We start from the raw sequence: 13,837 nt of genomic DNA on the forward strand, positions 1-13,837 counted from the left end.
GTTTGTAGGAGTGTGAAATGAGTTGGAATGCCCTCTGCAAGGACACAGCACTCTGGAGGAATCTGGCAAGGTGGGCTGACTGTGACGTCATATCTGTCTGTTCTGCCCCAGCACCAACGTGCCCATGGTGACTCAGTCGCCCTGAAGTATACTTTCCATGACGTCATCACTGCTGGCCGCAATGCCCCCATCAAGCTGCGGGTGCTCCAGAACCGCTGTCTGGTACCGGGCTGGTATGCCACCCATCTGGGCCGCTGGCTCAACCACTACCACCCCAGCCAGGTACGTTTGGTCATCTGGGTCCCAGGTGTGCATGCTTGTACTCGTGTCTGTTTACAGTGATTGTGCATAAGCATGTGGTTAAATGGAAACAAACATTTATTCAGTCTGTATATACTATGTGTGTGTGTGTGTGTGTGTGTGTGTGTGTGTGTGTATAGACTGTTGTTGGTGTTGAATTTAAGACCGCTCACCTAGTCCATCTGACCTACTGTGCTGTTGTAACTGGTTCCTCAGATCCTGGTTCTGGATGGTCAGGTGCTGAGAACAGAGCCTTTTGCTTTGATGGACAAGATCCAGAAGTTCCTTGGGCTGACAAACACACTGAACTACCACAAGATTCTAGCGTGAGTGTCTTATTCGAGCTTCGAAACACTGTAGACCCACTTGCTGGAGCCAACACATGGCAAATGAAGGCTTTTGTTTCCCTAATCGTGTGAAATGTAACATTATGCGTATTAATGCATTGAGCTGGCCAACACCAGTGTGGTTGTGCAGCAGCCTATCTTTCCTGTTTAGAGCAGAGGTGATTGCTTTGTGAACAGCTTTGATGTGATTTTCAGAATGTTCCCTTCTGGAGGGATTACCATCGCTTTGACATCTCTCTGCCAACCTATTCCCTTTCTTCTGCATCCCCTGGTCTCCAGCCCCCCATATCTCTGTTTCTGCCTCTGATGCTTGACCACATAATCACTCAGCCATCCTTGTAAACAGCAACATCTGTCAGCCACATCCTCTGTAGACAATGGATATGTTTTGTCCCGCGTCTCTTCTCTAAACACGAAGAGCCGCAAACCATCTGTTCAGGATGTTCCCTTTTGATTAGGTTGGGAATTTATTTTCATCATTTTGACTGGCCCTCCTCCATTTTATGGTTCCGTGTTCCTCTGTTCTAGGTTTGATCCCAAAAAAGGGTTCTGGTGCCAGTTGTTAGATGGAGGGAAGACCAAATGCTTGGGCAAGAGTAAAGGACGGAGATACCCCGACATGGACACAGATGTAAGTTATGAACCTTTCCCTTAAGATAAGTGGATTATATTATTCAACACTTATTTCACTTTTGTCACCTTGAAAAGCAAGTATTTTTAGATTTTATAGAAGGGGGAAAAAATGTATTTCCTACAGTCAGTGCTGCTTTATCATTGCTTGTCTGTGACAGACTCTGCTCCTTTCAGGGTGGGTTTGGAAAGCCACCAGATCGGGCAGAGTGTCTAATGAGCAGACATAGAGAGGGGTTGTGAGGGGGGCAGGGTGGGCAGTGGGCACAGCTCAGGTCCTTGAAGTTACCTTGACTGTTTTGGCACAGACACCTCGGAGGTAATTAGCTGGGTAATGGCGGGTGATTTTTCTCTCTCTGCAGCAGTCTGAATGGCAGGGCTCATGAGACTTGCAGTGCCCGCTGCCCGAGTTGCTCAGTATCTGGGGAAAAAATCTCTGCACACTAAGTTAACTACAGATTATGTACAATGTTATGTGGTATTGTTCCCTGTGCATAATAGTTAGATATTCATGATAACATTGAATATTTGTATATAATTTGAACACCACCTAAATGGGTAACTACTGTGGGTGGGAGCTATAAATGATGTATTGGTCTATTCACATTTTTCTTGTAACTATATGACCCTATATTTGACTCTCTCTCTCCCCCACTCTCTCGTCCTGTGGCAGTCTCGCTCCTTTCTTAGGGAGCATTACAGGGACCACAACATAGAGCTGTCCAAGCTGCTCTATAAGATGGGCCAGCCTCTGCCCAGCTGGCTCAGGGAGGAGCTGATCCACAGCAGGTAGCCTCAGCATGGCCGGGGACACAAGGACAGAGACGCCACCCCAACCTGCCCACACATAGGGGGTGCACTCTCCCCTCCGCTCCAGCCAGCCAGCGCCACGCGGGGTGACCAGGAGCTGAGGAAGCAGGAGAGACACAGCAGGCCCTCCATGCCCACTCAACCCAGTGGCCCCCAGCGACCCAAGTTTGGGGTGTGGGCCTCAGAAGGGGAAATGAGGCAGGGGTGAAGGAGAGACATGAACTGTGTTTAGGATTGTTCTATTTCTTTGTCAGAAAGAATGACAAAGTGCCCGTCTTGACCGTGGGCACATGCACACAGCAACGCTGGGGCAAAGAGAGAAGAGGGATCAAAGAGATGTATCATTTCCTCAAGGAGAACCCAATGTTATTATTCGGTCTCTCACACAGACAGGCAGACACACTCACTCTCTGTGCGCTTTGCAGAGGGCGGAGAAAGACTTTGTTTCTCAGTGCCAGTTATGAAAAATACACTAGCCAATAATGGATATTCAAGTGCCGGAGTGGAATGTTAATTTGAAAGTATTTCTGAATTTATATTTTAATCATTAACACTCATATAGTGCTGGATGTCTGTATTTGTTTCCGAGCTGTTATGGTTGCACAATGCATCGGTCGAGCATTGTATGTTCCTTTCAACTGTCCCATGTTTTTAATCTGTGTTCATCTGAAAACATAACTGGAGTCCATGAATTGCTCCCACAGACCACACTGACACTTGACCTTTATCATGTCAAGTCAAATCACCTTTGGGTCTCTAAGACCTTCAATATAATGAATCCACAGTACAGTGGGATTAAAAAAGTGAAAAGTGTAATATTTCCAAATGAGACAAGCTTGCGTTGTAATGGTCAGTGGAATGTTGTCCTTGGTCGTAACTGCCTTAATAATGAAATATTGAAACCCATTCCTAAATACAGGTGGACCCTACCATGTCTGTAGAGTACACTACAAACTGAACGTAAATGTGACATGAAAAATGTAGCTGCATGTTTTAAAGGCCTTAAAGTGGATATTGCAATTTCACTCCAAGGAGACGGACATCCTCGTCGCCATCCAACTTGTTACTGTACCGAGCACGTCTCTTGATTTTCCGCTAATAGAGCAAGAAGAGCAGGATGTTGATTCCTGGTCTTTCCCAACTCAACTGAGTCGAGCTTAGTCACTTCCCTATTCCTTCTGTCATCTGATTTGTCACTCCTTTTGTGCCTGGACAATAGGTGAGTGCAGAATAGAAGGATATCTTTTGATCAGCTCCACTGGGGAAGGATACTGGTGCCCCTAGCCCTTGTCTCCTAGTTTCCAGTTACAGACAACACTGTCTTCCCTTCCACTTGGAATGACTTTGCCACATGTTGTCAAACCAACACACCAGAGAAGCGTAGGTCACAGCAACATATCTCTAGCTCTGCAGTGGTTGATTTAGTATGCCCTTTGAACCCAAGCCCACTAGATCAGTTGGTAGTGTAAATGGCGGCCTATAAGAAGTGGTCCTTATCCTTCTGTGTAGGATGGCTCTTAAAGGTTCACACTGTCCCATGTCATCCTCAGACATTATTCATCAATGCAGCTTATAGTCCTAGCCCACTTCATAGTGTCCAATCAGGTGTGTTCTGCAAAGACTTTGAGAAAATTAAGAGGTGAAATTGGATTTGAAGCTGCAAATTCAAGACTGTTAATCCCACCCTCTGGAGGAGCTGGGGTGATCTATACAGGAGATTGAGAGCCTTTTCTTTTCTCAGTTTATTAGTCAAGGTTATAGGAATGTAAACTCACATCATTTTATCTCCTGTCAGTTGCTATGGATACATATACGAATAATATGAACATATGTGGGAGGTTGTTTCTTTGTTGTATTACAATCCAGTATGTACAAATACATGATCTACTCTGAATCCATGCTCTCCTAGAAGCACAATATTTATTTCTCAACACAGTGTAAGAAGGTTTTGGTACAACTTTCCTGTTAAAGAGAACAGTCCTTGTTTGTGTGAGGGATTTTGCAGTGCCCCAGAATACGAGGGTCCATTTAGCATTTTGTATTACTTGGACCCTTGTGAAGAAGTGTGGTTTTATGGGTCCATTCTAGATTAATTGTATTTAAGGTACTGAATCATGCACCTTGTGTGGCGACACACATGCATGCACAAATGCTGCTCTCATTTCAATTTGTTCAAGGAGCTGTACTATATTCACAAATCCTTTGTCTTGTCATTTCCTTTTTGCTTTTGAGCCGTTTTACAATGCAATATAAAGTACAAGTGTTCTGGTTCAGAGTATCAGGGAGGGTGTTGTTGTTTGAGCCTAGTCACTACGGTCAGGAGATGGGCCGAGTGAGTTCCCATGTCTGGGCAGTTCCTTCTTTACCCCACTCACTCAGCAGAAGTCCCAGTGAATTTCACTCTGTATGATAATGTTGGACATTGAGTAGTGATCATTCATTAACTATAAGGAAATGATAATCATCTGGACTGTACAATCAACCAATTGTTGTTAATATTTTTTATTGTTTGTAGCTAAAATTTTTGTGATTTTTAATTTACAAATAAAGAAACCACTGTCTTTTAAACTTTTGTCATGCATTTTAATTTCCCATGTAGTTGACGACGATCTCTTGGGGTATGTAAAGTGATAAGAGCAGGACAGGGACCCACCCTGAAAGCTGTGTAAACCAATGTGGCACATAAACGAGTTTTCATCCAATTGGCGACAGATTTTCATGCGAATATAATAAAAAATCACAAAGAAAATATGCGCATTTTCGCACCAAACGGATTTGTTGCGGATAAAAGTCAGTGCGCCATGACAGTGCACAAATGTATTTTTTTTCACTTAAATGTTTATGTACCGAATAATAAAAGTTCAATGTGTTTCCGTCGCATTTTAAATTCTACCGATAGTTTGTAAAAAAACCAAAAAAAACTTGCGTTTAAGTAACAAATACAGCTACTCTGGCCCTGGCATTTGAGCTCTAGACAACAGCACGCAGATACAGTGCGGGTAGGCTAGTTTATGAATAAGAGCGAGAATAGTTTTATTTGTCAAACGGCAGGCAAGCATCACTCATGTCACCAGAATAAGACCCTCGATATTTATGGGAAAGGTCGTATTGGGAGGACCACACGCCATATCATCGCGTTGACTCCAAGTTTACTTTGATCTGATGGTTATTATATAATATTTGCGCATAAGGGCGTTTCCACCACAATTTCTGTCAATTCATTTTCCCGACGCAAAAAGATCCCATGTCAAACAAATTATCTGTCGGCATTTATAAAATTGTACCGAAACTACCTGTTTCTATCACAGCTGTCGTGATTTTTTCAAAATAAGATATGACTTTACTTTCATAAAAACTGTATGGAAACGTGGTGAGTGACTGTAAATTGTCTTCTTAGCTGTCATATAACAGTAAATCCAGTGCTTAATTTGAGCTGGATCCTGCCGGAACAGGATAGGGAAAAGTAATGTATGTCCATAAATATCAAAGAACGTGACAATTTAAAATATGTTATCATATATTTAAAACCCATATAAAAAGCTCACAACCCCTATACACATTTTTTTAATATGGATATATATTGTCATCATGCAAAATGTACGCAGATTATTTTAAAGTTTTTCCAATGGATTTATTGCTTTGAAATGTTTTCCATAAAAGTATTTTTCCATAGCATATATTTAAAAACCATACATAAATCTCACATGTAGGGATTAATTATTTAGTCATTGCATTTGGTGTTAGGCAACAATATTACTACTTTGTTTCTTTTAGCTACTGTAGATGATGCTTGCCATCATTTTGCGAATAGATTGAGATGGCGAAGACAACTATTGTAGGTTTATAATTTATGTACAAGTTTTGAAAATGCACAGAAACCTGTTTATTTTCATACACTGTAGTTGTGGCTGACCATCACATTGGACTTATAAAACATGGTTTATATATTATTGTTCTAATTAATGACTGCAGTAGGGTTGGAATTCCCAATTATTTTGGACTGAGTCCTCCGAGAATTTCCATTGGGAATAGTTTATGCATATTGCCAACAGCAGGGGGCGCGGTATGAGCGTCTCCCCTTCCCTCACCAACAGTCGAAGAATCAAATCAAATCACATTGATTTATATAGCCCTTCTTACATCAGCTGATATATCAAAGTGCTGAACAGAAAATCAGCCTAAAACCCCAAACAGCAAGCAATGCAGGTGTAGAAGCACGGTGGCTAGGAAAAACTCCCTAGAAAGGCCAAAACCTAGGAAGAAACCTAGAGAGGAACCAGGCGATGAGGGGTGGCCAGTCCTCTTCTGGCTGTGCCGGGTGGAGATTATAACAGAACATGGCCAAGATGTTCAAATGTTCATAAATGACCAGCATGGTCAAATAATAATAATCACAGTAGTTGTCGAGGATGCAACAAGTCAGCACCTCAGGAGTAAATGGCTTTTCATAGCCGATCATTGAGAGTATCTCTACCGCTCCTGCTGTCTCTAGAGTTGAAAACAGCAGGTCTGGGACAGGTAGCACGTCCGGTGAACAGGTCAGGGTTCCATAGCCTCAGGCAGAACAGTTGAAACTGGAGCAGCAGCACGGCCAGGTGGACTGGGGACAGCAAGGAGTCATCATGCCAGGTAGTCCTGAGGAATGGTTCTAGGGCTCAGGTCCTCCGAGAGAGAGAAAGAAAGAAAGAAAGAAAGAAAGAAAGAAAGAAAGAGAGAATTAGAGAGAGCATACTTAAGTTCACACAGGACACCGAATAAGACAGGAGAAATACTCCAGATATAACAGACTGACCCTAGCCCCCCGACACTTAAACTACTGCAGCATAAATACTGGAGGCTGAGACAGGAGGGGTCAGGAGACACTGTGGCCCCATCCGATGATACCTTCGGACAGGGCCAAACAGGCAGGATATAACCCCACCCACTTTGCCAAAGCACAGCCCCCACACCACTAGAGGGAAATCTTCAACCACCAACTTACCATCCTGAGACAAGGCCGAGTATAGCCCACAAAGATCTCCCCCACGGCAGAACCCAAGGAGTCTGTGACAACTAACCATTTCTCCTCCTGTCTACTTTTTCTTTGTTCTGTTAAACAGGTGTGTGGTGTACACAAGCAGTGTATTCAGCCACATCATATTGAGCTTATGTTGATTGGACTAAATTTTTTTAGTATCTTTTAGTTGTCAATGTATTAGACTAAGCAAGCTGATTTGATAATATTGAAGTTGAAACGATGCTGGAATAGTGGAGGCAGCTCCTGTTTTCTTTGCAACTTTCTGTAACTCTCCGTGGTTCTACATCAATAGTGGTTTAGTAGTCCGAAAATGTCGGAAACATTAACTTGCTTGACCATGCTGTAGGTCATGTAACTGTTTGTTACATGCAATGTGCTTTATGGGCTTCACCGGAGGTTGCTCATCTGATTTCAGTTTTGTGATGAAACAAAGGTGTGGTTGAATTTATTCTGCCACTGTGTCTTCTTATTGTCTCAGCCTTAAACCTATATATCACGGTCGCAAGGCAAACAACATAGTTATCACAACACATACAGTAGGTTGTAATATGGCTTTTTTTTCTGGCTTGGCTCGCCCAGGTTTTTTTACCCACGCACTGCTACTGTACACAAGCACATTATTTATAGAAAATGTTGGAGACTAAATGGTGTCCTGAGTGATATTTACCTTTTATGTTGAACTTGTAAAGTTTAAATGTGTAAATTGATCGAGTGAAAACTGTAAGCGATCTTGACATAGAGATGACTGGGTTTGCGGCCAAGCTAGCCTAGCCCATAGAATAACATGAAGAAATGGTGCCAACTAATATTCTGATTTGAATTTATTGATTAATAGCTTCTCTGAGGTAAAATTGTGGTTTCTTTTCTACTCCGTTTATATTTTCTATACCCTGACATCTCCAGATTTCAAGTGTTATATATTACAGAGTTGTATTATTAAATTATTTTAAGCGGTATACACTAACGCTAAGCTAACTGCGCTAACACTAGCCTGTCAAGTCTATAGGGTTGCTATTAGCTTAGTGCTACCGTAGGCTTGCTCAGTATTGAGATGGCTGATTTGGTTTATTTTTTATTTAGCTATAAAGGTTAAAATAGGCTTCCTTATATGTGTATTTATTTGTATTGATGATTGTCTTTTATAATCTGAGGTTAAGATAATGGTGTATTTTTAAATACAAGTCAGTGTATTAGCTACCATGACTATTTTAAATAAAGAGAATGTATTATGTTACTGTACTTACAGTACGTTCTAGTCTTTTACAGCATCTGACTGAATTATTCATGTTTTGCAGATCAAAATTCACCCAGGCCCAAACGTTACGGTCCCAAAGAACGTCTGGAGGGCGATCGTGCAGCTAGGCCAACAGTTCCACTGCCATGGTAAGAGCGCTGTTGGGTGCTTATGATGTTTGACATGTTGCTGAAGAGCAACCTGAGAGGTATGTACAGAGATCGTATCGACTGTAGAATTAGAATGACTATAAGGGGCATAGGCCCTTAGATCATGGAAGGGCTGAGCCTTGCAGGTGATGGAGAAGCATTTTTAGGCTCAGTCGAATTTCATCTTTTGGGGGTCTCCATCTCAGAATGCACATATAAGGATGACAGGTAACCGGAGGCACATCGCCTGTTGTAAGGGCTGTCTTCAGGAATGGACCAAAATGCAGCGGAGTTAGTATTCATCTTTCAATTTAATTAGAAAGAACACTATAACAAACAAAACAATGAAACTGACAGCCAACAGTCCTGTCAGGTGCAAACACACTAAACAAGAAACAATTACCCACAAACCCCAGTGACAAACAACTCCTACATATGTGACTCCCAATCAGGAACAACGATTCCCAGCTGTTCCTGATCAGGAGTCACAAGACACACACCAGACTGCCACGTCCTGACCCCCAAACTACTACACCAGCTCCATCTGCTGGTCAGGACGTGACAGTACCCCCCCCTCAAGGTGCAGACCCCGGAATGCACCTAACCACAACAACAAAAAACCACCAACAAACAAAATCCCCAACAAAACCCTAAAACAGTAACCCTAAACAATAAGGGAGGGAAGGGAGGGTGGCTGCCGTCAACGACGGCACTGTGCTACACCCTCCCTCCCCAACCCACCTATCCTGGAGGCGGCTCAGGCTCTGGCCGTTCCGGGCAGTCTGGCCACTCCGGCAGCTCGGGGCAGTCTGGCCACTCCGGCAGCTCGGGGCAGTCTGGCCACTCCGGCAGCTCGGGGCAGTCTGGCCACTCCGGCAGCTCGGGGCAGTCTGGCCACTCCGGCAGCTCGGGGCAGTCTGGCCACTCCGGCAGCTCGGGGCAGTCTGGCCACTCCGGCAGCTCGGGGCAGTCTGGCCACTCCGGCAGCTCGGCGCAGTCTGGCCACTCCGGCAGTTCGGCGCAGTCTGGCCACTCCGGCAGTTCGGCGCAGTCTGGCCACTCCGGCAGTTCGGCGCAGTCTGGCCACTCCGGCAGTTCGGCGCAGTCTGGCCTCTCCGGCGACTGTTGACTGGCGGGCAGCTCTGGCGACTGTTGACTGGCGGGCAGCTCTGGCGACTGTTGACTGGCGGGCAGCTCTGATGACGACTGTTGACTGGCGGGCAGCTCTGATGACGACTGTTGACTGGCGGGCAGCTCTGATGACGACTGTTGACTGGCGGGCAGCTCTGATGACGACTGTTGACTGGCGGGCAGCTCTGATGACGACTGTTGACTGGCGGGCAGCTCTGATGACGACTGTTGACTGGCGGGCAGCTCTGATGACGACTGTTGACTGGCGGGCAGCTCTGATGACGACTGTTGACTGGCGGGCAGCTCTGATGACGACTGTTGACTGGCGGGCAGCTCTGATGACGACTGTTGACTGGCGGGCAGCTCTGATGACTGTTGACTGGCGAGGCTGGGTTGACACACTAGACTCCTGATGCGCGGGGCTGGTATAGGACGTGCCAGCCCAGAGACACGCACCTCCATGCTAGTGCGTCTGGCGGGAAACACCGGACCGAAATGGCGCGCTGGCGGTCTTGATTGTAGGGTTGGCATCACCCCTTCCGGCTCGATGCTCCCCTTGCCCTAGCACCTGCGGGGCACTGGTACTGGGCGAACTGGGCTGTGCGTCCGTATCGGCGAGATGGTGCGTACCACAGCGTAACATGGCGCCCTCCACCTCAATTGCACCTACCTGTAGTCACGGGTAGCTGGCTTACGGCTCTTCCCTGGCCTGGCCAAGCTACCCGTGTGCCCCCCCCAAAAAAAATCTTGGGGCTGCCTCTCGGGTTTCCTAGCCAACCGTGTTCCAGCGTAACGTTCCCGATGGTTCCTCTGTCCAGCTGCCTCCACTCTCCTGAGTGCCTCCACCTGTTCCCATGGGAGGCGATCCCTTCCGGCCAGGATCTCTTCCCAGGTGTAGACTCCCTTGCCGTCCAGGACGTCCTCCCATGTCCATTCCTCCCTTTTTCTCTCCTGTCGCTGCTCCTTCCTCTTCCGCTGCTTGGTCCTTGTTTGGTGGGTAATTCTGTAAGGGCTGTCTTCAGGAATGGACCAAAATGCAGCGGAGTTAGTATTCATCTTTCAATTTAATTAGAAAGAACACTATAACAAACAAAACAAGGAAACTGACAGCCAACAGTCCTGTCAGGTGCAAACACACTAAACAAGAAACAATTACCCACAAACCCCAGTGACAAACAACTCCTACATATGTGACTCCCAATCAGGAACAACGATTCCCAGCTGTTCCTGATCAGGAGTCACAAGACACACACCAGACTGCCACGTCCTGACCCCCAAACTACTACACCAGCTCCATCTGCTGGTCAGGACGTGACACCTGTAAAAGAGGCTAGTTGCTGTTCACGCAAACCAACACTGTTTCTGATGGGAATGTCCGTTTTACTCACTCTAATTCTATGAGACTATGGAAAGGGAAAGGGGGATACCTAGTCAGTTGAACAACTGAACGCATTCAACTGAAATGTGTCTTCCGCATTTAACCCAACCCCTCTGAATCAGAGAGGTGTAGGGGGCTCCCTTAATCGACATCCATGGCTGTGGTATAGAATGTATATATGTATGTATTATTTGTAGCGTTGTACAGCTAAACCAGAGTCATTATCTTTAGACCCAACTCAAATTTAAATATTTGGCTGTGTCATTAATTACAACACATTGAACTTATGTATTTTGAACAATTCTAAGTGGTAAAGCTAAAATGGGAGAAGATGGGAGAAAAAAGACAGATTGGATCCTGAAAAAGTGATAACAATAACCGGTGAGTAGGTTTTTTTCTTCATCGATTACAAATATGCATTTGACAGTGTGCAGGTATCGTCATGATATTGTTCTAAAAAATAATATCACTTCTAAATGACTCATGGCAGAAAGAATGGTGAATATTATTCCAGACACTGATTTCGAGATTTCTTTTTTCCCCCCATTCAACAAATTTAAGATGTTAAAGGGATAGTTTACTTTTTTAGAGTTTATAGTCAGATTGCTAAATCCCCTCAAGTTGATAGTGGCTATTTAAAAATCGTTGAACCATGGATTACAGTTTCTCCTGGCCCATGGACTACTTTCAGAGTAAGGAACCATCTTACTGACTATAAGGTGTAAAAAAGTGAACTATCCCTTAATTTACTCATTGCAAATAGGGCGTTAATGGTCAAGGATTTCTTATTCAACTGAATCTGATAAGCTTTGCACATAAAGCTTTTTTTTTTAAACAACCACAAAAAAACATGTATGACCCCAAACCCAACCCCTAACTGTTCTATGTGCTATTTATCTTGGATTTGTTGCTTTCCCTCCACAGATTCTGTCATGAATTGCTTACCTGGTTCAACAAACGGACACGTGGGAATGGCTTACAACAATAAAATGGCTGAATTAAGAAGCGATGAGAGCAAAAAATGGAATTAATTGGATTAAATGTGTTTAGTGTTTTGAGTCGTTTGTTCAAACGTTTTATTACCATGACTACTAAGTATCACTAAAATAATGCTCCAGTTACATAAACTATATATACAAAAGTATGTGGACACCCCTTCAAATTAGTGGATTCGGCTATTTCAGCCACACCCGTTGCTGACAGGTAAATAAAATCGAGCAGCCATGCAATCTACATAGACAAACATTGGCAGTAGAATGGCCCGTACTGAAGAGCTCAGTGACTTTCAATGTGGCACCGTCATAGGATGCCACCTTTCCAACAGGTCAGTTCGTCAAATTTCTGACCCAGTCAACTGTGAGTGCTGCTATTGTGAAGTGGAAACATCTAGGAGCTACAACGTCTCAGCCACGAAGTGGTAGCACACAAGCTTACAGAACAGCACCACCGAGTGCTGAAGCGCGTAGCGCGTAAAAAATAATCTGTCCTCGGTTGCAACATTCACTACCGAGTTTCAAACTGCCTCTGGAAGCAACGTCAGCACAATAACTGTTCATCGGAAGATTCATGAAATGGGTTTCTATGGCCAAGCAGCCACACATAAGCCTAAGATCACCATGCGCAATACCAAGTATCGGCTGGAGTGGTGTAAACCTTGCTGCCATTGGACTCTGGAGTGATGAATCACGCTTCACCATCTGGCAGTCCGATGGACAAATCTGGGTTTGGCAGATGCCAGGAGAGCGCTACCTGCCCAAATGCATAGTGCGATCTGTAAAGCTTGGTGGAGGAGGAATAATGGTCTGGGGCTGTTTTTCATGGTTTGGGCTAGGCCCCTTAGTTCCAGTGAAGGGAAATCTTAACGTTACAGCATACAATTACATTTTAGACGATTCTGTGCTTCCAACTTTGTGGAAACAGTTTGGGGAAGGCCCTTTCCTGTTTCAACATGACAATGCCCCCGTACACATAGCGAGGTCCATACAGAAATGGTTTGTTGAGATCGGTGTGGAAGAACTTGACTGGCCTTCACAGAGCCCTAACCTCAACCCCATCAAACACCTTTGGGATGAATAGGAATGTCGACTGTGAGCCAGGCCCAATCACCCAACATCAGTGTCCGACCTCACTAATGCTCTTGTGGCTGAATGGAAGCAATTCCCTGCAGCAATGTTCCAACATCTAGTGGAAAGCCTGTTTTTCTGCAATGTAGAAAATAGAAAAAGGAAAAACCCTGGAATGAGTAGGTGTGCCCAAACTTTTGACTGGTACTGTATATATATATATATATACCAGTCAAAAGTTTGAGCACACCTACTCATTCCAGGGTTTTTCTTTTTTTTAACTATTTTCTACATTGTAGAATAATAGTGAAGACATCAGCACTATGAAATAACACATGGAATCATTCGGTAAACAAAAAACTGTTAAAACAATCAAATTATATTATTTGCCAGCTTTGCACACTCTTGGCATTCTCTCAACCAGCTTCATGAGGTAGTCACCTGGAATGCATTTCAATTAACAGGTGTGACTCTTAAATATTGTACCTTTTTTTAAATTTTCGCCTAAAATAACATACCCAAATCTAACTGCCTGTAGCTCAGGACCTGAAGCAAAGATATGCATATTCTTTATACTGTTTGAAAGGAAACACTTTGAAGTTTGTGGAAATGTGAAATGAATGTAGGAGAATATAACACATTAGATCTGGTAAAAGAAAATACAAATAAAAAGACAAGCATTTTTTTCTTCTTTGAAATGCAAGAGAAAGGCCATACTTTCAGATAGGAGTTTAGGTGTAATTTAGATTTTGGCAACCAAATGGCAGCAGTGTGTGTG

The 13,837-nt window shown here is 44.2% G+C and overlaps 1 protein-coding gene across 4 annotated transcripts in view; it reads left to right on the forward strand.

Annotated features, from left to right (window-relative positions):
• The window catches only part of LOC106602927 (bifunctional heparan sulfate N-deacetylase/N-sulfotransferase 1), a 112,549-nt gene extending 107,894 nt beyond the window's left edge, over positions 1-4,655 (forward strand). For all 4 annotated transcript variants that reach the window (XM_014195941.2, XM_045716880.1, XM_014195943.2 and 1 more), the window contains 4 exons: positions 112-282; positions 517-626; positions 1,176-1,278; positions 1,951-4,655. In XM_014195941.2, the coding sequence (XP_014051416.1) occupies positions 112-282; positions 517-626; positions 1,176-1,278; positions 1,951-2,070 (504 nt within the window). In that variant the 3' untranslated portion in view covers positions 2,071-4,655. The remainder of the gene's footprint in view (positions 1-111; positions 283-516; positions 627-1,175; positions 1,279-1,950) is intronic.
• Positions 4,656-13,837: the final 9,182 nt, after the last annotated feature.

The sequence above is a fragment of the Salmo salar genome, chromosome ssa04 (genome assembly GCF_905237065.1).
Source record: "Salmo salar chromosome ssa04, Ssal_v3.1, whole genome shotgun sequence".
In the NCBI taxonomy this organism is placed as follows: domain Eukaryota; kingdom Metazoa; phylum Chordata; class Actinopteri; order Salmoniformes; family Salmonidae; genus Salmo; species Salmo salar.